This window comes from Rhopalosiphum maidis, chromosome 1 (assembly GCF_003676215.2).
Source record: "Rhopalosiphum maidis isolate BTI-1 chromosome 1, ASM367621v3, whole genome shotgun sequence".
Classification (NCBI taxonomy): domain Eukaryota; kingdom Metazoa; phylum Arthropoda; class Insecta; order Hemiptera; family Aphididae; genus Rhopalosiphum; species Rhopalosiphum maidis.
In genome coordinates this window covers 30,413,944-30,438,858 of record NC_040877.1, presented here as the reverse complement: position 1 = coordinate 30,438,858, position 24,915 = coordinate 30,413,944, and the positions used below count along the sequence as shown (strand labels likewise).

General features: G+C 28.9%; 1 protein-coding gene across 1 annotated transcript; it reads left to right on the top strand.

Moving 5' to 3' along the window:
• Positions 1-1,260: 1,260 nt before the first annotated feature.
• LOC113560632 lies at positions 1,261-11,045 on the top strand. Its single transcript, XM_026966633.1, has 5 exons — positions 1,261-1,371; positions 8,521-8,671; positions 9,476-9,597; positions 9,803-9,887; positions 10,758-11,045. The coding sequence occupies exons 2-5, from the start codon at positions 8,573-8,575 to the stop codon at positions 11,043-11,045; spliced, it is 594 nt and encodes a 197-aa protein (XP_026822434.1). The 5' UTR covers positions 1,261-1,371; positions 8,521-8,572.
• Positions 11,046-24,915: the final 13,870 nt, after the last annotated feature.

Here is a 24,915-nt window from a genome sequence, read left to right as displayed (position 1 = left end):
GGGCGAGTAGGCCAACGCTGAATTCGGCCGCGCGCGCACCGCAATGCGCGCTTTTTCCCGCACGGTTACGCCGTCGCTACACACTCGGGGGTCCCGGACGACCCCGCCGCCGCCGAGCGGTTTTTTTTTTTTTTTTGAGCGTAATTTTTTGTTTTTGTTAATAGGACTGTTTTGCAGGCGCGAGTAGGATTTTCGTCCGCCGATCGCCTCGCCCGACCACACATAATACTCAGTGCGCCGACCGCGACCGATTTTCGTCGTCGTCGCCGTCGCCGTCTTCGTGCACGAGAAACGGCAAAATGTTCCCCTTAACCCCGCGCCCACAGGCCGTGTGTATGTGTGTGCGCGTTTGTTTACCCGGGTCGACCGACGGCGCGGCGATGAGAGTCGGAAATCAATACGCGCCGGCAACGAGTGCGGCTCGTGTGTGGGTGTGTGTGGGTTGGGCTTTTATACATATCGATATATTATAATATCATCACATCATATATGTGTGTGTGTGTGTGTATAGTAATAATTATTATAATAGGCGTATAATATTATAATACACACACACACATATATATATAATAGTACGTGTTACGCGCATATAACTATGTGCCTCGGCCGCGGGACGTGTGTCGCGATGGGACGGGGATTGGTGGGCGCGGGGTGTGTCGTGAGCACGGTTTGTTTATTTGTTTTTTTTTTTTGATTAATAAGCGATCGGTTATTATTTTTGTGCGCGCACGTGTTCGGAACAGCGGTCTTTTTTTTTGGATTTAAATATCCACCTCGACCGTCAGATTAAAAGCTTCGAAACTTTTACGTTCGGTTTTACGGCGTGCGCCTCTATACACCGCACACGTACGTAACGGGGTTACTTTTCGTTTTATAATCACGCGGTAATGCGATTTACACTGTGTGGTCGGCAATCAGTGCGTGAACGATGTACAAGTGCGACATTAGTAACTGTGGCCGTGCGCGTTATATGCGTGACCGCGCGCGTGCACCGGTGCCGTCATATAACGTACAGCCGTTTACGGAACACCGATAGAGTAGATTACACTTATAGATAGGTGCGCTATTATAATATTGTTATGCACCTGTGCCGCTGCAGCACCGCTGTATAAGCGCACCTATTTCGCGCAATAGTGCAACGGTAGCCCCGCACGGAGTTGTCCGGCCACCGACGACGGACTCACCGCAGTCTTTGGCCCCCGAAATCACTTATTGCACAGGACAAGCGATATTCACCCTCCCGAAAAAAACCGTATAAAACCGTAATAATACGTCAAACTGTCTGCGTGACACGCGCTATACCAGTGTCGAATTCAGAAGTTGTTTCAGCGGAGGGGTTTTAAAATAAAAAAAACATATTTATGTGATGTGGTATGTACGTTTGCACGTGTTAAATTTATGCGAGTGATTTGTAATAGGAGAACGTTAGGATTAAATAATAATAATAATAAAAAAAAAAAACACTGCTCATAAGTGTAGGACGATCGCTCTTTCGTTCCAACCGCCCCCGCCCCTTCGTGACCATATTTTTTGCGTTGTTCTATCATTTTGTGACTTATCGACATAGACATCGATGTGATTTACAGGTTCCGACATTCAGAGCACTCGCTGCTCACAGATAACGCAGAAGATTTTTGGGAATTATATTTTCTGTTACCGTAGCTTTGAACCGAGACGATTTTTTTTTAAAAATGAGCATCGTATTAATTTTACAATTTTTCGTTGTATCATCCAGAATTATACCAACAATTTTACGCTCTGTTTTTCGATCAATCCCTCCCGGTCCTCGTTTTTTATTGTGTTACATCTATAAATATTTAGAGTTCTAGACATTTTTCAGTGTTGATCTATGCGATAACGCAGATTTACAACCCGATTACTGTCTCCGTTACATCGGCTCTGTTGTTTACACTGAACAGCACGGGTCCCGAAATTTTAACAATGTGACCTGGACACTAAGTCGGGCACTCCAGTGTTTTGTCCATTACGTCCTAGCTAAATCGTTTGCAAATAATAAATATACTAATATCCGTACCATATCCTGCAGGAAGATTAATCGATAATCCTTCTTCACAAATAATAGCTTTGCAGTTCGCTCTAAATAGCTTTCTCTAAACGTTTATTGAACATAAATATATACGGAACATACGAGATAAAAGAGTCTTCGTAGCTTCAGATCGATCACAATCGAAACACCCTGAATCGGGTCAAATTAGGAAGTATAAGTAGTTTTTAATTCACTATCTATTGAGTTTGTCGCACAATAGTAAGTAATTACCGTATAACGCCACATTAAAATACCGTAGCACAATTTTTGAGGAAATCAAAACCACTATTTTTTTTTGAAATTCAAATAATCAATCAAAAAAAGGTTGAAAACAATGTAATTGTATCTGAAGAATGATTATTTTATAGTTATTATATTTGAATACATAACCCCGAGTTATATACATTTTTATATACTATTCCATGGTGCTAATAATAATCAGCTAACAACAGTTATGTATAATAAACATTATAATAAACGCAACACTCCTTAATCTTTCTAATTTGTGTTCAGCAATTTATGTTTACTTTCATTATTTTGTGCGCTTAAAATATGAACGAAAAAAATTGAACGTAGTGATCGTTATCTTAACTATAAAAAGTATATATAAATTACTAAAGGAAGATAAATATAAAAACATATTGTAATAAAATTAATTTTTTTATTGTACAAAAAAAAAATGTAATTTTTTATTTTTATAAATTTATTTTTTAAACACTAGTTGTCAATTAGACAGATATAAAATAACAATTATTGCTGCTCCATGGCCAGGGCAACATAATATTAATATTTAAAATTTGAAAATCATTTTATTATACGATATTCTTTTTATATAAAAGCCAAAAATGTATGAAATTCAGCCACTAAGGAACGTACAGTTTTCTCTAATAAATATAGTTTGTACTCCATAGTATATACTCCTCTGAAAATAAATCTCTTTTGTGCCATTGCACCTGCCCATATATAGTCCATAGTGGTCTTGATAGATCTGCAGCTGTGTTATTCGAACAGCAGTTGAAATAAAAATGACGATTTGATGCACGTCGAATTTGCAACTGTTCATTAAAAGCGATGTATTATAAAGTTTAAGATTTGACATAAAATTATTTACTATTTCTTCAATTATTGACTTTTATTATATAACATTTTATGTATTGTGATGATGATTTATACATATAATAGCATAAAATATAAATAACGTATAGGTAATTCTAGATTACTGGCAAGTCATATATTATATGTGTTAATCTTGATTAAAATTCAATTTGATAAAGTGTACAGAATGTTCTCCTTTAATTTGATTACAATTTAATGCAGTTGTAATAGCGCGTTTATACAGTTTAGATTTCTCGCACATAATCTAAATGGTAATATAAGTTTGTTTGTGTTTCATGACATTCCAAATACTTTTAAATTTATATTATTTTAAATTAAAATATCTTATGTATAGTATTTCCAAATTTGGGGTATACGTATTTGTGTAATTACCAATGAGGTATCTACGTATTTATACGATTGTACGTCATTAAATAAACTGAAAACACAATGCTATTATAACTATTAATTGCAGTTTGTGACACGTTACGCATTTTTATAACCTTTGTGTTAGATTATTGTTATTGACAGCTCGCATTTTTTTAAATAAAACATTTACTTAAGGTATGATTATAACCAAAGTCCAATGTCCAATTATAAAACATTCTATTATAATATTATGTAATAGCTATACTGTCAATACAAAACAAACATTTACTGTAAATCACGAATTCACGAATCATATTTAAGGCAATTAAATTAATTATGTCTTTAATATTAAGACTTGTTTCAAGTTGTATATCCAATTACTTTTCATAGCCTAAGTCTTGGTTATAGCTATATAACGCTTAGATTAATAGCAGTTGACACATCTGCAAAATGTAAAAACTAAATGGATATTTTTAATTAGAACTTACAGGCATTAAAATCTATCGTTTGAATAACAGAATAAATGCGTATAAATTGCATTCGGTTTAATTTGATCTAATCAGTGATCTAAATTTAATAGATTGCTTAGTATCACCAATTACTAAGTATTCGACGATAATTTTATTCAAAACTGAATATTCAACAAAAATATATTATAGGTTCATTCATTGTTTATTGGCAAAACGGTTACTTTAACGTATTTATTTTTTTTTTTAATTTAAAATAAGATATCCCTTATAGTTTATTTACCATTTTAATCCATGGACATTATTCTAAGCGATACAGTTTTATTTTTATATAACTCGATGGCTATAATATAATAACAATGCAAGGATGATGTATAATACAAAGTAATTAAGTAGACTAATAGAAATAATCAAGACAGATAATTTTATAATAATATACGAAAATTAACTACCTAGTAACATCGAATGAATGTTGGGCAGATTAGGATTTAAAGATTGAAGTGAAGTTAACCTGTTGATTTTGTAATGAATTATGGAAACTTTTAGCGTTGGTACCTACTTAAGAGATGTGGTCTTGAATTTTTTTTAATTTGGTTGAAATTTAAAGTCTTAGTAAATATTTTTATTTTGTATGAACCATGGGTGGCATTTTTTATTATTCTTGGCACTTAATTTCAAACATTTAATTTTTTTTAAATTAATCAGTGTTTCCACTTTTATATTCTATAGTTTAAAATATTTAGCATATCATAATAGATTTGACGAGTTTAACGTATACGACTTTCTTCGTACACAATAGTCCAATTATTATGCATTTAAATATTATTAAGTAAAATGGTTTTATATTTCATATTATTAAGTAAAACGAACATTAATCGTACTACTGTGGATAGTGAATATAGAGGTCAAATATTGATAAAACGAAATTACGAAGGTATATACATAAATAAAATAAGATAAGAGTGGTTAAGACCGCAAAAGAATTTAATAAAAAAATCCTCTCTACGTTATTTTTCTTGCTTTTGTAACATAAAAGTTATTCAAAAACACTTGGCACATGAACGATACAAAAATCTACTATCAACCGAACTTTCCCCTTGTGCTTTTTCCTGTAAATATTCTAGAGCTTAAATTTAAAAAAGGTGAACTAGAGGGTACCGTTCTGCTACACAGTAAGTGTCGAGTAGTTCACTGTAATGAGTGTATTAAATTGTAATTCAATAATATTTCATTACATGCAAAAAACGATTCTAAACAGAGACGGTTGACCGTATATATATCAATAAACATATTTAATGATATGTTATTTGATATTGCCATTAGAATAATTTAGTTTATTTTATTAGTATAATACAGTAGGTTGAATTAATTTTTGTCAAAAACATTGCATTTGAAAATGTCATTGTTTGTACAAAATATAATACTGTGAGTTAAAAGTCTCAAGTACCCATGAACAATTTTCTTAAATTACAACAAAATCATTATTTTTTGTTTAAAATGTTTAACAATTTAATTTCGTACAAATTTGAATTTAGAATGTCTAAAAAGAATCAAAATAGATATTTAGAGAATTCTACTATGTGTAGAATATGATAATACATTATTTGGTAAACATTTCGAATATCTACGATTATTATTATTATTTTTTTTTAAATTAAAATATAATATTATAATAGTTCGAAGCAGAACATTTATTTAATGGATGAATAAGTAATATCGTAAAAAAAGTTCAGACGTTCATAAAAAATGTTTTTTTTATATTTTTACATATCTATAAAAATAAGTTATGTGGGATCTTATATTACATTTTCCAGCTTATTGACGGAGCGAAAAATTTTTTATTGATGCTTGTAGGTATGTGATTTCCTGTAATTTTTTTATATTATAGAAGAGAAAAGATTATAAGGAATCATGTATTACTTTTATAAATTTATGGCATAAAACAAATATTACAAAATTAGAAAATAATTTGCAAATATTCACAAATTTAACGAATTTTGATTAAAAGTTTATATAAAATAATGTGGCTTTGTTTCAATATTTTTTAATTGGTTAAAGCAGCGATTTTTTAACCGTTATAGAATAACATAAGAATACCATGTACCTATTTAATTTTTAATTTTTTTGCCCCATCAGATTTTTTATAGACATTTTAAGAAAAAAAATCAAAAAAATTGGAAATGTCAAATACCTTTAAGTAGCTTAAAAAGAGTCAAAATATTTTGAAAATTATAGGTAAAATGTGTGTAAAATACATAAATACTTGATGAAAATTTTAAGTATCTTTGGTAATATTTCGGTTTTAAGTTGCACAAAAAAAAACAAAATCGATTTCATTGAAAACTGGTTTTACATAAACATTCTAATAATAATTATAATTTTTACAAAACTTTTTTTGTTAGTTTTTCTTGGTTATTTTGAAAAATATTTAGAATTTCTTAAATTTGTGTTCTCAAAAATATAAACTAAATACATTTTTTTTTTTTTTAAACATCCTCAAAGTTAAACATCGAAGTATGTTTTAACTAATTATCGTGTATATATAGACATACACAAAAAAAAATACTCTTATCATTGTAAAATCAATACATTCATCGCTCAGCTCAATATCTAAAACATATATCGCTTTTATGCTTCTAGGTACATACGTCATATACGTATAATATTTTACTGTTAACGGCATTATATTTTTTAACTTTTTTAATTGTTCGCTTATGTTTATAGATAAAACAAAAATAAAACTGTAAACACCAATAAAATTTAACAAAAACTTGAGAATACTTTAATTATACAAGAATAAAGTTATATAATATTTTAACTAACCCATTTATAAAAACAGCAGTACAATATTTTGGAAAATATAAACTACTATTAATATTAGTTAGCCAACTTTAAGGGGTTTATATCTATATATAAGGTTAAAAAAATGAATACAATTGAAATTATGGTCAGTGTCAAGGTTGCTTAGCGTAAAATACGCAAACGATATTTGTAGTATGTTTTTTTCATATTGCTCAAAATATATATAATGCCTATTAATAATTTTTAACTATGTTTAGTGAGATACTTTGATTTTGGTATTAGAATTTTTTGTTTTTTTGTTTTATTTTTTTAAATATGTTTCTGTTTAACGTTATAAAAAACGTTTTAATGTTTTGAAATATTCATCGCCAACAAGACCCACTCGAACCAATTATACATTCCTTGTTTCACTCAGAATTTTAAATAACATTTATTATTTATTCATCGAATCGTCATCAAGAGAATAATTATTATTCATTTTACACGTGCATGTGTATTCACGGCAAAAGTCGAAATCGGCAAAACCGCGAACTGTTCACAACCGTTTTAGGTACTTGGGCAAAATGTCATATTTCAACATATTATATTATAGTATACAAGTATATTATTACACAGTAGTGTTGTGAAACTATGTTTTGGGGCGATGTGTGATTTATTGTTATGCTTCAAAGTAGGTCATTGTAGTTTAAAAATAAAAATGAAGAAATGCCATGTACTACTGATCGTATATTAATTTAAACAGTAAATTATTGTTATTAATAATTAACCTGCAGATACGTTTAATTTAATAATATTCAATTCATATAATTAATAATTATACTTTCGTATGAAACAAATCTTTCGGCTCACTATATAGTTTGTGGCTACAAACATAGTGTCTGATGGTATTATACTAGAGCCCCGTAAGATCGGTGTCGAGGCGACGGTGTTTCGTTCCTAGGAAACGTACAGTTATCGTTTAGCACTATATATTATACGACTGCAGTTAGCAGATATCTCTCTCATCACCTAGTGCTGAATGCGCGTGAAACCTTTATAATATTATACGCGTTTTAATACGCATTATCCCGTGTACCACTAAATATAGCTATTATACCTGTGTATTCCATACATATTATTTTAAACCGTCCGTTGGAAAATGTCGGATGGAGACGTGGATACGAGCAGCAGCGCCGATACGTCGTTCGAGTCGAGTATGGTAAGCAAACCACCGACTTCAACATTAGCATTGGACTTGCCGTCTACATTACAACCGTCGTCTAGCGCGCTGATGTTTAATTTCATTAACTACGATCCGTCTTGCAACCGTAACAGTTCCAATCTCACGTAAGACCCCGTGGAATGTAATATATTATTATATAATATATTTTATTAAAATTCAATGCAATGGCCAGTATAATGCTGCCTAACGTCTACAATGACTTAAACAGTGTTGGTAAACTATGAAGTATGAGAGTTGGCCACCATCGGCACAATCGTTTTATTTAGAATACAGTTTTCTTTTTTTTTTTAATTTCTTTAAATTAAACAATAAAACACATTATTACCATTATTCATACGTTTTTAAAAACTGTAAAAGGTTAACTTAATTGTCTTTTTGTTAAATAAATTATAATAAATAAATGTTTTATAGAGTATAATATTATACTATTTTATAATGTTTTTAGTCTTCTGGTGGTGCTCATTTTTCGATGTATCGTCTCAGTACTTATTTTTCATAATATGTAATATTTTTTACAGATCATATTCGTCGTTCACTTATTTCGTTTGTCGTTCTCTCGGGCTCGGGTCCATGTGCATGCCGTACGCGTTTAAGCAGGTGGGCGTGGTCACCGGCTTGTTGTTGAGCTTTATCGCCGGATTGACATTTACATACTCCTTTATCCTCTTGGTAAGCGCACAAATATTTTCGTTAGAACTAACACGAAAAGCTATACATACGTAAGACATGTGTATATATTGTGTGACGTGTGCATGTACTGCGAAATAGGGAAAAACCGATTTCGTTTCTTCGAGTTAATAGTGGCCGCGTAATCAAAGTCGGTTACCCGGTTGTAACAATGCAAAGGTTTCGTGATAAATCAACTTCGTTTTTTATGCAAACATAATCCTTTTTATGCTTACACACGATCATGTATAATACATAGGTATACGCTCGTAGATAAATGTTCGCGATTTTAAACGTCGAGGACGTAACTCGAGGTTTAAATTGTATATACCTGAGCATACGGTAGCATTAATCAAATACAATTATTTTAATCAAATGCATATATTATTGAATGATACATACGGTTAATGTACTTAAATAATACCTATACCGTTATAGCGCTACAATGTCGTACTTCATAAAAACTGCTACGTAGGTACAATATAGAATAGAACACGCGATTATAGCCAGTAGAGACATTTATTATTTGTACGTACTTGTTACACGCACGGTACGGTAATCAGTAATTTTCATATAGAGAATAATTATCATCTCCAATGTTTGTATTTATACCTATTACACAAACGTAATAGTTGTATATATTATATATGTCGTGTCGTTGTCTTTTCTGATTATAAATCTCATCACAGATCGAATTGTTTCAACGGTCCTCCGAAGAAGCTTTATATTATTATGTATAGGTCTTGTGTAAAGGCGATAGATCTTCTGACAAAAGTCAAAATTTCTTATTTTAAATGTATTTTAAAGTGCCGTCTTAGGTATAAAATATGTCAAATACACCGAGTGTCGACAGTGCCGTTTCAAAACATGATCGAGTACGGCTTGGAACATGGCCCGAGAGTAATCAGACATTTTTCAACATTTTTCAGGTGAATATTATTATATATTATAATGCATGCGATGATTATTTTTATCATTTAATACACTCAAAATGCTGTTTGTTTATATACAGTTTGTAGAACAAATCAACGAATGAGACGTACATAAATATTATATTACATGTATACATAGGTTTTTTAACTAATGACTTAATTGCTTATACTGTTGTACATTGTTTTGTTTATATACCAAAAGGTTTATGTTTATCGTCATGAACCTGACGTTGAATTTCGGAAAGAGTTGTCTGTACACGAAATTCGCGTCGTTGGCAATTCAAGAGGTACCTTACCTAGATGCACTAATATGTATTTATGTTACCGTCAATGCAGACATTATTAAAAATGGCTAGTCAAAAAATATGTTACCTGGGTATACGTTAGTCAATATCTATTTGTAATGTATATATTTTATAACTTTGACTTGATAAATCAGTACAGTGTACAGTTATTTTAACATTTCCGATTGTCACGCATATAATGCTAACTGTGCTATCTGTTGTGAAGTATCAAGTTTGAATTATTGAATTTTAGAAAGACGACGTTTGTCCATTTACTGCTGAGGATAATTATAGTGTTATGGAATTTCAGATATTCCAACATTACCACAGAATAAAATTCAAATCTAAATTAATAAGTAGATACTTATCGTCCAGCTTAGTGAGTGCACACTCAAAAATAACACACCATTATGCCATACCGTGCATTAATAAATTATTATTATTGTATAAATTCTCCTGAAATTACAATAATACATTTTTAAAATACAGTTAATTATTTTTAAATCATTGTACCCACCATGGATTTTTTTTTCTGTTAAATAATTAATTTGCGAAAGGTGAACTGTTAACTTATTATTAGTTTATACAGTTCTGTTTTATTTTATTTTTGATTACAACATATTTATAGTTAATCACGAAAAATATTATTTTTATGTGATGTTATCTACCTTAGTTAGGAGTTAAGACGTTAAGACGACTAGCCAAAGATGCATCTAAAAAACCGTTGGGAGTTTACAAAGCTTAACTATTTTTAATAATGTCTGAATATTATTACTTATGTTACTTAATATAAATATATATATACTTTGCAATACTTCTATATGATGAAAAACTCAAAAAAAAAATCGGACACGTTACTTCTATGTTATGCAGTTGTTTACCGAAATGGGACTTGCCGTGAATCTTTTGAGTGTTTCTCTGAGCTACGAAGTCGTGTGCTTGTCGTTCCTGCTATTACCGTATACCGAACATATGAAACCGATATACATCCTTAGCCGTATTGTATGTACTGTTTTACTGTGCTTCACCTGCTACATTATATTCAAATCGGACATGCATATTGACAGTCAAACGTTGAGTTGTGGCGATTGGACGGACGTTTTCCAACTCTTTGGAACCCTTTTGTTCTCTATCATACCTGTTGTCCAGGTAGATATATAAGCAAATATTTAATTCTTATATTAAAATTGAAATATATTAAGACTGTAATTTAACTTTTTTAAATTGGTATCATATTTTATTAGCCAAAAATAATAAATATTTTTAAAGTTTGTTATCACCATATTTATTTATCTTTTGTTATTTTTTAGAAAGTTTGATTAGAATACTATTCACTATTGTAGGTGTACAAAATTAAATATTATTATTATATTAGTAAATCAATGATTATAGATTTTGTTCGGTCAAAAGAACAATTTCAAAATGAATTTATATTTAACCGGATTTGTATTTTATTTGACCTATTTGAAATTTTGCTTGATACTATATATATGCAGCATGATAATTTTCCATGATTATAATTATCATTTTTAAACATTGTAATCAAAAAACTAATGTAAATATTTTAATAAAATAAACAATAATATAGTAAATAACAATAACGGCTTTAATAATCATTATATATAATTTTTTTTTATGATATTTTTATTAATTAATATTTTTAAAAGAAAAAAAATGTAATTATATGCTTATTTTATTCCTAATCCAGTATCATTATCCAAATAACTAATTGGTTTAGGTGTTTAGAATCGAAGACGGATTGATCAAACCAGTGAATTTCGTCAGGCCATTGAATCTTTTGAACATGTCAATGGTTGTAATGACAAACGTGTATATTGTAATTGGACTGTGTGCATATTTGGATAATCAAGACATACCAATAGTTATTGGAAATTCAGTATCTATATTGAAAATCATACCAGCTATCAGGTGACAAAATATTGGATAGGCGTAGGTAACTAATAATATATTATAATTTACGCTCATGACGAGAATTTAAGTTGTTAAACGTATATTATAATTACTATTATGATTGAGTGGGAGAGGCGTTATCGAGGCACGGTTTAAATGGGTAAAACATGTCGTTAATAATAACGTAATAACATATTTTAGACAAATGTCGACAATTCAAATTGTTTATTAATCAACAAGTATTCTACGTAAGAATGGGTAATGATAACAGTATATTTATTTGTGTATACAATAGGTGCCGGACTATCGTCAAGTCGTGCGTCGCTGCAAATATCATATTTTTTCACAGAGAATTGTGTTTAGAGTCGGTGATGTTGTGGTCGTCGTCCATCAAGGTGACGAAAGCTAAAAGTCATAAAAAAAAGCAACAACAGCCGTTTACCGCATACTTGTCACCGCCCTTATTTGCGGGACTGATGGCCGTCTCCAAAATCTTATACACGGTCTGCTCGTTTTTGGGTATGATCATCATGTCAATATGTCGTATTATATATATATATATATATTAAATACTCAAAATATAGCACGCACAGCAGGAAACCACGATCGCCGAAAACGCCATCATAATCCGCTCGATAAGCGTTAACAATTAACAATTAGTCTGTCACACATGTTATATGTAATTACATGGTTCTCGCGAGAAGTTCATATGATTTAACCAAATCGACTAGGGTCGACGGCGTTTCTTTTAATCGACATTTAGACGTTTGGTTATTTTGGTATTCTCGATATTTAGCTATTTCCGATTAATACACACACTTTTAATCATAGTATTCCAATAGAATTAAAGTAGTATATGAAGTAATAGTATGAAATATCAACAATTCTTTGTAAAAAAAAAAAAACAATTTTATTTTGACGTATATGCGTTCACTGTATGGGCGGGAAAAGGTTGGTAATCAAATGAAAAGTAAGAAGTTAAATGTCCTGTATTGTTATTAATACCGATTATAATGTAATATAATAACTAATATAATAACCACGACCGTATATAATTTGGTTTTATTTTACGTTCGTGTGCATAGGTATTAAACATTAATTTTGCTTAAACAGACTTTCCGAGGTCTGGCACACACACACACACACACGTGCGTGCGCGCGCACGCCCCACTCGTACACACATGACTTGTAATATTATAATATGTATTATTATTATTTATCACAATATAAAACCCATTTAGATATTATACCGACTACCACCGGACACTGATTTTTCCGCAGTTACCACGTCAGTGCCGTCGCCGGCGACCAGCAGCTTCCAAGCGACGGTGGCGCTCGTCGGCTACCTGGGTAACGCGTGCAACATGCTGGTCTACCCGTACGCCGTCGAGCTGTGCGTGACGTACGCCCTGCACGGTATGTCGGCCAGGCCGTACGTGATCGCCAAGGACGTGTGTTTCGTCGTCGTCGGTTTGTCGGTGTTCGCGTGCGGTACGTACGCGGTCACGGCGCGTTTAATTCGCGACGGTGACTGAAAACGGACGTAGTTGACACCCTATAATATAATATTATTCACATGACGATTATTATTCCTCGTCTACATATTATATTTTCATTATTTCACCACCCGAATAAAGATTTTTAGCGTGACTACACGATAAGAAACAGAATAAAACAGAATTTCAAAGGTTTCCATATAAATACGAGTGCGTGTGATAGTATATTATATTATCTTGTTATATATATATAAATACACATTACACGCGTAAAGCTATTACTCTCGGTTGAGTGGCCTAGCCTTAGCTTAAGAATCTTATACTAAGTAAATTTATGGTCGTCGGTGCTTTAGGTGTCTTGATTGTAGTGGTGGAATTGCAGCCGGATTAATGTGTTGCGGTTCAGCCTTTACTCGCGTTTAAAGGAAAACTTGGTAATATCGTCCTCGACAGAGCGCATCCTGGCGGATAAAGTAATCGTACCCCGGTATGGCGATACAATATAGTATGAAGAACTACGATGTTTTGACAATGCTTAACAGTGTCAATGTTGCACTTTGTCGCACAGTTGTATTCCATAAGTCCATATAGGCCCTATATATTAAAATCACTCAATCCGTACAATAGCCGTCTCCTCGTAATAATTATAAGTTATTTCTTAGTGTCAATTTTTAAGATTTTATAATGGATATACATCTACTTAATATACAGTTATTATTTTGGCATTCTACTATACATTAATTATGTGCATACAATTATTATTTAGAGAAGCACTTAACCTTTTTGGTTTATACAATATATAATATGTATTACTCTTCGATGGTATAAGATATACAGAGATGCTGATATTCCTAATTAAAAATAAAATCCTGGATGAATACTGGGTAAATGTAACAAAGAAATTGATTGAGAATCCCGGGTTTGAAAAGGATGTTTAACTGCAATATTATTAAAATGTAAAAAGGTATCTAATCAAATGAACTACTGCAAGCTTTATGTTGAAAGTTATATATAGTACACGAATAAACTATATTGATTATTAATAATAAGATATATTTATCAATATAACGTACATTGCGGCGTTTACCCGTGAATACTTAAGTGGCTTTATTTTTGGGTAATGATCCGATTAATGAGTGAGCAAAGTAAATAAAAATAACTATAATGTCAACACTGTGTTAACAATGTTATTAAAATCATACTTTATTATCTACGCGCACATAAAAGTTATACCGTATGCATATAAATATTACAAACTGTTATGTAACTGCGTATGTGAAGAATAAGTTGTTGGTTGTTGCTTGTACTGGGGGTTGAATTTAGGTCAATACTCAATTGAGGGCCCGAGAGCGCGAAAGTTCTTTGGCGTTCTGAAATATACAATATTATTTTTAGTTATTACATTTAGTTCTACTTCGTTTGTAAGTAATTGCCAGTTTTATCGATTCACGTTCAATTGTTTGAATTACATTGATATTTTTATAATTATTTTTATTAATTTTTCAATTTAAACGAAATAATGCTATACTTACACTTTTTAAGCTTTCGTTTTATTTTTTTTTCCTTTTAATATGAACAAATAGCAGTGCCGAAACTACCTACGTTACAACATTATATCGCCTATATAGCCTCAAAATTATGGGTAGGTAATAGATACGTTTAAAATATCGATATTTCCGATTTTGTACACAAAGGCACAAAGACATTTTGATTAAAGTACAGACAATTTTAAGAATTTAAAAGTATGGTCTTAAAAAATATTTAAAAATTTAAACAAACCAGATATTGAATAACTACGTTATTGTAGAAGAAAAAGGGCATGAACATACTTTGTGAATTACTATTTACTAATAATATTATGTTTATTCGTTAAATCGTAAGACATGATATTATGCAAAAGGGATATTATTTCCTTGTTATCATTATTATTATTTGGGCACAGATGTTGTAGTACTAAAAAAGTAGTACAATTGATTGCAGTATTACGCTTAAAATATTAAAAGTTTCACTAAAAAATAACGTTTTGTTATAAATGTTTTAAATTTACTGTTATAATCTAAAATTTTACCAAAAATATATAATAAATCCTTGTACTCCAGGGTTAATGTACGTGTTCATTCTTATTGTTACTCGTATTCTATTTTTTTTTTAAATCCATATTGAATCATATTATATGAATTGTGAAATTGTATATCATTATAGTCAGCTATTTTTCGATATTTAAATTTGTTTGACAAATACAATAACAAATCTTGATTGAAAATTCGAATACTTATGTTCAAATTTAAAATTTAAATTAAAACGAAAAGATAGGTATAATATTCACCATTGCATATGAAAAATATACGCGTAAGCGACGGAGTAAATAAACCTCATTGTATGAATATGATTTACACCGAAACGTAAATAAAAATGAAAATAAAATACCATAATTTAATATAATGGAATATTCTTGATTTAGACTCTAGGAAACTATCTAATATAATTATCTTAAGTCACACGGTTAAATGATCTAATGAAAAATAATAATATTTTGTAATCGTATTAACCTATAATTATTGCACGTGAAATCACTTCGGCTGACGCTCATATAAGTTATACAAAAATCGCGAGAGGAGAAAATATATAATGCGCGTTGTACCGTACCCGTACCGTATCGACGTGGATAAGTGGCGTGCCCACTAATACGAAAACTCGTTACGACAAAAGGATTTCGTTTGCAACAAGTTTTCTCGACTTTGCTTTATCGGTAAGTATTCTTTTGTGCCGGAGTATCTATAAACGAGTTATGATTTTGTTGGTTACAAGGGTGAAAACGAATATCGTATCATAATAAGCATTCATGTATACTCGCGTAAATGCGCAATTCAAAAGATGAGTTGTAATGCTGCGACGATGGTGAAAAACTGACGACTTGGGTGGAATTTAGGTGGTTATTTCTATTTTATAAACGGTAACGTCACAAATTTGCGTTCAGCAATTTCGTTTTTTGGTTGTCAGGTATAGATTTAATTTTAATAGTGAATTGAGTTATTATAAAAATATAAACTATGATCGGACTAAAGATAAAATCATTATGTACCTCATTGATTTCTCGTTGGTTTTATAAAATATTTTATTCTTTTTAATAATATTTTATTTATTGATAATACATTTATGTATTATCATATATGCATTTTCATATGTTTTAATGAAATTGTCAATAAGAACTAGTCGATCTAAACTTACCGTGTTAAAAACAACAAAATAATTTATTCATAAGAATATTAATATTTAAATAAATATTTTTAAAAATGCAAGCTGATGAAAAAAATTCGTTCAGAATCGTTTCATGTATGCAATGATTTTTAATGATTTAACGTTAAATTCAAATTAGCACATCCATAACAATGATCATTCAATCACTATATACACGTCGTTTTATTTTATAATTAATATTTTATGCCCCCACATAGGTATTATATTGATTGGTGTAAAAAAAATATACTAATTATTCATCAATAATAATAATATTATACTTTCGAAACCATTGTAGTATTTTGCGAATGAGCGAAATTATTAAACGATATTTAAAGGTGTAAAAATTTGTAAGCACAAAAAATGTATGTCAAACTTGCGGTTTTACGTAAGTTTTCACTAACAAAAATAATGATTTCCCCCCTTTTTTTTAGTTTTCTGCACACGTGTGTACTCAGCACGCAACTTCTGTTATTATATTTTTCACAAACGCATAATCATTTTGACCGATCGGCCACTTTTTACAGTTATATGAATATATTTTAAGTTATTTATTGACCAGATTCGGCGTGTATAATAACCATTATAATATCGTACTCGTTCCAAATCGAACGTATTTATAATGAATCACATTATTATAATTATGGTATTTACTATTCAATAGTTATTACCTACTTATTAGTAAAAACTAATAAGTCATTATCTATAACTATATATATCTTATTTTTACAAATAAAAGTTCGATTTCATTAATACACGACTAATTTATTTGGTTTGAATATGGCAAAAAAGTTTTTTTTAATTTTTATATAAAATAATCATATTCTCGTGCATCATGAAACTACCACTTTTTTTTTTATGAATTAATTTATCACGACCCATACGTACAGATCACACTTAGATTGTCAAGCTTTGAAATATTAAACTAGTGACTGTGATATTTTTACTTTATCATGTTGTTTCATATTTAGAAATTGTTAATCGTTGGTCATATTGTATTGTTATATTTCATGAGCTGTTTTTAAAAAGTTTTATAGTAATGTCCAAACTTTTGTTCATTTTGGTTCATAATATAAGTACCTGTTATACTTATTATATATTTACATTGTTCTTCTTACGTCAACATTATTGTAACAACATAACGAACATTATTCAAAATGCTGAAAAAATCATCAGTAAAATGTAAACTTATTATTATTTTGTTTTATAATCACATTATACATTATATTTTGATTTTAATATTTAGATTTTAGGTGTTCGGTATCAGATTCATTAATTTGCAGATGCCAGATTATTATTAGTTTTTGAACCATTACATATATTTAAATTTATATTTCACAATGTATATTTTTTATAAAGCTATGTGAGAAATTATTTACAAAATTTGAATTTGATATTTTATCATTAGTTGCCTTGCAATGTGTATACAAATGAACAATCATATTATTTTATTAGCAGTTAGCACATATTTAAAAAAATATTTCGCAAACGTAATTTTAATATATAAATTAAGGTAAAGAGTAATTAGGATGGCCCCAGGTAAATATTTGTGAGCGGTCACGGTATGTACTGGTGGAATCAATGTTGGGTGTAGTCCGCGCGTTTAGGTGAATCGACCTTAAATCGTTAAAACAAAATTCCCTACTTTTTGGATAAACATTTACAGAGGGACATGTACCGTTTTGACAAAAACAACAGCACACGGTACATTGTTCTTGACGTTATTGTGAAAAAATGTTACTTTAATTTTAACAAAATTATGAAATATTTGATTCGCTATTTAAAGTTTTCGCGATGGCGACATTTCAGTTTTTAATATTATCAATTATATTTTACTACAGTAGCTGTAACTATAAAACACTTTGAGTGTAAAAAAAAGGTTTGCGACTTAAGATAGTCTAAGCAGTAATGCATACTTGTAATAAAATATAGGTATTACAATTTATAATTAAAAAACAAAAAACCAGCTAAATATGAAATTGTAATATGATTTATTAAGGACAAATTCGTTTGGGTACATTTACCAAAAATATAATTAGAACGAATTAGTAATTTACGCATTCTCGAGTAGGTAGGATTTTATGTAATATACGAGTATAAACATAATATGCTTGGGTACATTTATTCTCGCTATTATTTTATAAAGTCCATTAGCACACGACCTGGTAGCTGAAAGACAACATCATTAATGGGTGGTTGACTGTTAATCGTAGTTCGAAAATGTTCATATAATTTGTCTATTTGTAAACATATTATGTTCATATGTTAGGCTTTGAAGATAAGTTTAAGTTTTGAGCTGGCAGTATGCGACAAAAATATATACTTCAATGTACTAAGTAATTATTCTGCTAACTGACCAATCAACGTTATGTATATTTCTATAATTTAGTATGCTTGTTATAGAAATAAGCAAAATGGGATAAGAACGAATGAAGTTGCACTTAAATATTAACACGAAAACAGTATATATTTGTATAATATCAGTTAAACGACAAATAAATTAATTGAAATTATTGATTATGAAAGATTTTTATTTGTGTAAAAACTGTAATATAACATATTTAATTGCTATACATTATATAAATGAAGCATACTTTCACAAATCCTTTGAAAATATAATATAGAAAAGAGCAGATTGATAATTAAGGGAGGATGAGGGATCCCTCCTAACGCCTAATAAGTTTACAGTTTTCTACAAAAAAAAAAAATTTGTTAGCCCCCCCCCCCCACTACCCCAAGATAAATTTTTAATTATTCTGAAATATGCTCAGTGCGACCCATTATTTTGTTAAAATAAATAAATTAATACTATATATAGATATTATATTATTATTTGTTATGGTCTCACGGAATAGATCTCTGTAATGTTTAAAAATGTGTAAAATTTGAATTCAATAATAAATTGTAGTACACGTTATGTACTCGATACTTAATTTATATACCTTTCCTTGTTGTACCAGTCGGTGCTGTATTCTCCTGTAAAATTTTTAAACAATTTCTTGAAATATTATATAATACTTATTTAGTATTTTTAGCATATGCAGGTAGATGCATTAACTATAAACATGTTCATATTGTTCGTGTAACTTTATACAAACGAATCTTCTATTAAGTATACATAATAATATTATATATTAACGATTTTATTAGTCATTATTTCGTTAATTAGTTATTAAAAAACTAAAAGTTATTTTAGTTAATATTAGTTACATAAGATACGTTATTTTGGTATTATATCCTCCACAATATAAAAAAGAAACACTAATTTTTTAAATACACAGAGAAATCTTATTAACATTGCTTCAGTGACGTTTTTTTCGTCGATTGAGGAGGCCATCTTATTGTTGTAAATGTGTTGTATACACGTCTTGAATTTTGAATTGCAAATTAACTTAATTGGAATATTATCGGACACTGTGGCCAATAAATTCGAAAATCTTCCAGACAAACGAGTACAGCGTCATTTATTAATAGCCAGTGATGAGTATCTTCGTTCATCAATTCTAATCGGCTGACATTAGGATTCCTTGGTCCCGTCTATTTTTCCAAACACTGCTTTTATTATTATTTATTGATATATTATATTATTATTTAGTAGTATTTTAATAATTTAACGAGGATTTCGAATATTTCGATTCATATATTGTACCCGTTTTAAACTTGTATGTGATATTTTTTATTTTATTTTTACAATACAATATTATATTTAATTTTTAATTTATCTCTATGGGCACATTTTTCCATTAAAAAAAAATTACAATGAGGAACAAGTGTACATATTATTATCATTATGATGTTATTTAATAACTAATAATTATTTTATAATTTAATTAATACTACTAATGTTTAATAAAATAATATTATGTATATTATTTTACCATGTTCTTAACCATTATATTTACTCCATATATTAAAATAAGTTATACATAAAATTGAATTTATATGACTTATAATAACATGTATGTCACCCCCATTCCATTTGAATAAACGCTTTTTATTGCTTTTGTGTATTGTTAATGTGATTTTGATATTTTCTTTCCAACTGTTATAAAATAAACCGACTTTTTAGTTTTTATAAGAACTTTTATTATTACTTGTTTTTTTGAATTAGAAAACAGATTATCATATTTATCTATGTATCAAATTAGAACTCGTAACTGTTCATTAATTTCAAGTGATATTTACTATAAATCACTTTTAAATATTACATAACCAGTACCCCAGGAAGGGGAGGTGAAGGGGATAGATCCCCAAGTCTTATTTTACTAATTAACATCCATGGCCCACCTTGCAATTTGGATAAGCATGGACTAATTGCGTCTAAAATAAAGTTTTTGCTTAGGGTCAGCTGTATACCAATTGTGCTTGTAATCAAATTTTCCTACTTTCAGATTTAAAAATATTGTTGTTCGATCTAACGCCATCAACATTAACATAAACAATCTACATACTAAAATGTTATTTTTATAATTATTGATTAATTGATTAGATACTGGTTATAATAATATATTTTATAACAGTATCGGTAATTTTATGAAACGTTATTATTATTACGTACATTTGATCACGCAAGTAAAGTAATTTGTTAAATGTGAAGAAACAAATTATTTGTTTATTTATATTATGTTATGTATTAATACTCACAGTAAAAAAAAATCGTCAAGTGTATTCATTTATTATATAATAATCACTAACCAATACGTTTTCTGAAAGTATTGTAAAATATTTTGAGCGCAATTCATCTATCTACCCTAAAATGTATAGCAAAATAATTGCAATATAAAAAAATACTTTTAAACGCGATTAGTAAACTGCCTTGCCCTTCCCAATAAAGAATCCTAAGAATATCATTGTTTATGAGAGCAAACATAAAATATAAATACTGAAAGTTTTAGCAAAATTTTATAATGTAGGATAAAGCGTATCAACCAGCTAAAAATTAAATTATTATTATTTGTCAATATCACTATAGTCTAGAATTGATTTTATTATTTTTCCGTTCCGGCAATATTTAAAATAGATTATACTTAATCAAAATGCTTAATCACTTGTCTTACGATTAAATACTTAACTAATAATTAGTTCCTATTCATTATAATTTATGGTTGTTTATAAGAATGTTTTTAATAAAATCAAATATCTTAAAACAATAAATACCATTAAAATAAAACATAGCATTATACAGTTAAAATAAATGTTGTAGGTTGGAAATCGAAGATATGCCATCCACGTTAGTAAATTATTTAGTAGTTTATACTGTTTAAAAATAAAAATGTTTTTTTTTTTTTTGTAATTGCATTAGAATAAGGACTAAGGAGTTTATAAATATTTGTCTTGTTTCACATCCGCTTCACTCTCACTATTAAAAGAAAGGAATTGTTGCTAACATGTGTTTCCGACAAAAATCAGTTTTCTCTGGAGACAATAATAACGATCAAAGAATATTTTTAAGCTATCGCAATGTCTAAGTTTATAAGGGAAACGTGTTTCAAAAATATGAAATTAGCTACGGGTCTCGGGTGGGAAACACGTGTAACATAATTTACATAAAGATAAATCATAATATTATAGATATAGGTAAATAGTGACAGCCCACGTTGTTCGGTTTTTTGTTCGTCAACGGTGGTGTTAGTTGAGTTTTCGTGAAACCCATTATATGGAGATACTGAACGCCATTGTGGAACCCTCATCATTGCGTGAATACAAATTAATCAAAAATTGAAGATTTAATAAAAAAAATAAGTCAAGTGCGCCTGCGGGGGATGCCATTATAAGTTGCAGAAGCGACGCCTTAGTATGAGTCAAACAAAAAATGAAGTATAGTTAAAAGTGTTATTCAAATTTGTAGTAGTAAGATTAACTAAGCATATTGTAATATAATTAACAAATTAATGTTTAAACAAACATTATATATAACGATGTCGTACAAATAAAATATGATATATATCTATAGATGTGTAAATTATTATCAAACGTGTTATAATTTTCTTTATCTATGTTATTGGAAATCATGTTTGAGACAATATGAATTAATTCCTTATAAAGTCTTTTACATATGGCGTTTAGTATTATACTCTTGTTAGTTTTAACAATAACAATATTATATAATATACATAAATATATAGATTACACAAATGATTATTTACGATGTAAAAATAAATACGTTTTTTTATTTTTTGTAGATAAAAATTAAAAATTTTGGTTATTTAGATACACGTTAATTTTAAATATTAAGCGAAGCAATGAATGTATTGGTTTTACAATGATGCGTATATTTTTTATCATTATTACTTTTTTTTTAATTCATCACTTTACGGTCTTTGTGGGGTAGTAAAAGTGCTTTGATTTTCATCTTTTAGAACCGGTGTTAATACTTTATTAGAAGCAGTCAAACGTAAAAAAATTCCTAGCATTTTTTTAATAATCGAATAAAGATAATCGAGAAAAAGAAGGAAGAACGTGCATTTTTACATTACTCCAGTTTTTGACATTTTTGCTATGATTTCTTTAGTTTGTTTTAATACAAAAATAAATAACTATAGATACTTAGAATATTCACCAAATATTTATGTTAGCATTTTCTACACACGTTATACATTTTTAAATATGTTGTCTCTTTTTGAACTATTTATAAACATTTAAAAATTGAAAAGTTGTTCTTAAATCTGTATTAAAAATACATTGTCACATTTTTTTCATGTAATGACATAATTTATTTTAAGCAAAAGTTTTATTAACGGTAAAGTGTAGGTATTAATTTAAAAGAGCTAATAAAAATAATATAAAATAGTATAAATATAATACTATATTACTATGAGTGATGTCTACAATATTTTCGGTAAAAATAAATCAACATACTGTAAAAATAATGGTTAAACTTTAAATAAATTATGGTGGATATTTTGTGAAATGTATTTTTTAATATCATTAATGAAAAAAACAACTTATTTTTCGTAAAGGAAATTTCATGATATTATAAATTGTTTGAATTATATTTTGACCTTAAAATTTTATCTAGCTTCAAAAAATAATATATAACAATCAAATAATATAGTAATACAAAAATAAAACACCCAGTACCATTTATACTTATTAAATTATTAGTTATTGATTATTACTTATTATATGTTCAGTGTCTACTAAATTATTAGGCTATTTTTTTTCTCAAATAAGCATTATAGTGGAATAATTAAAAATAATCCAACGTAACACAGATATTATTATTAACGCTTATTTTTACTTAGCTTTTTTATGGTATTTAGTCTCTAACATATCTATGATAATAATGTACTGAATAATATTTACATAACATTTGTTCTTATCGCATTACAATAAATGACTAAAATTAAATGAAATGAGTGTTTTTGAAACTATGTAGGTGTAATCATATTAGTTAAAATCCGTTTTTGACTATGCGTACTTTATGTATATTAATTGTAATTGCATGATATACGTATATCCGTATATAATATTATACTTATGTCGGCTTATTAACGATCTTGTCTTCACTCATAAGATTTATCAAAGTCCTCGAGTTGTAACTTTAATCTACGAGTATTGAATACTCAAGTGTTTCTATCGAGTTTGAGGTCTTAAAATCACGTGACATGGCAGTATACGAAAGAATTAAGGACATGAGACGACCGATGCGGTAAAATAAAATCCACTTGTTAGTTTTTTCCCAGTCATCGTTAACCCTTATACTCATTAAATTAATTCCGTGTAATTTTATTAACTCTGTTAATTACTCGTCAAAATTATATAAGCATTTACAAAAATGAAAAACTGGAAATAAACTAGTGGAGCAAAACAAAACAAATATTAAAATAAATAAAAAATAATTTTGTAATAATTAACAAATCATACACCTATGTGTGTTTTAATTAAGAATACTGAATAATTTGGTTTTGCAAATTCAATATACTTATTTTTCATATTTAAAAGTGTTTCTTTCACATATTATCGATTTTAACGTTTATAACTTTAAAGTACCAAGGCTTAAAAATAAAAATTATAAAAAAATATTTTAAGTTTAAATAATTTAATTAAAATCGTCTTCTTATTTTATGTTATGGACTATGATAACTAAAATTTTGGTATGTTAAAGTTGTATACGTATTTTTAAATTATATTCTCAAAAAAATTTTAACTAAATAATAACATGACAGTAGTATGTATTTATATGTTCACAGCGGTTTTGAGCAGGGAGATTTTAGAAGTTTAAGCAAGAGTTGCCGGGTAAAATTATTTTTTTCCCCTGTAACACAAAACTATAATAAGTTTTGTATATCCTTACACACTTTCAAAAAAAAAAAAAAATTGTTTTAAATTGAATGAGTACACAGTTTGGTAAAAATAAAAAATAATTTATTAATATCTATTATTTC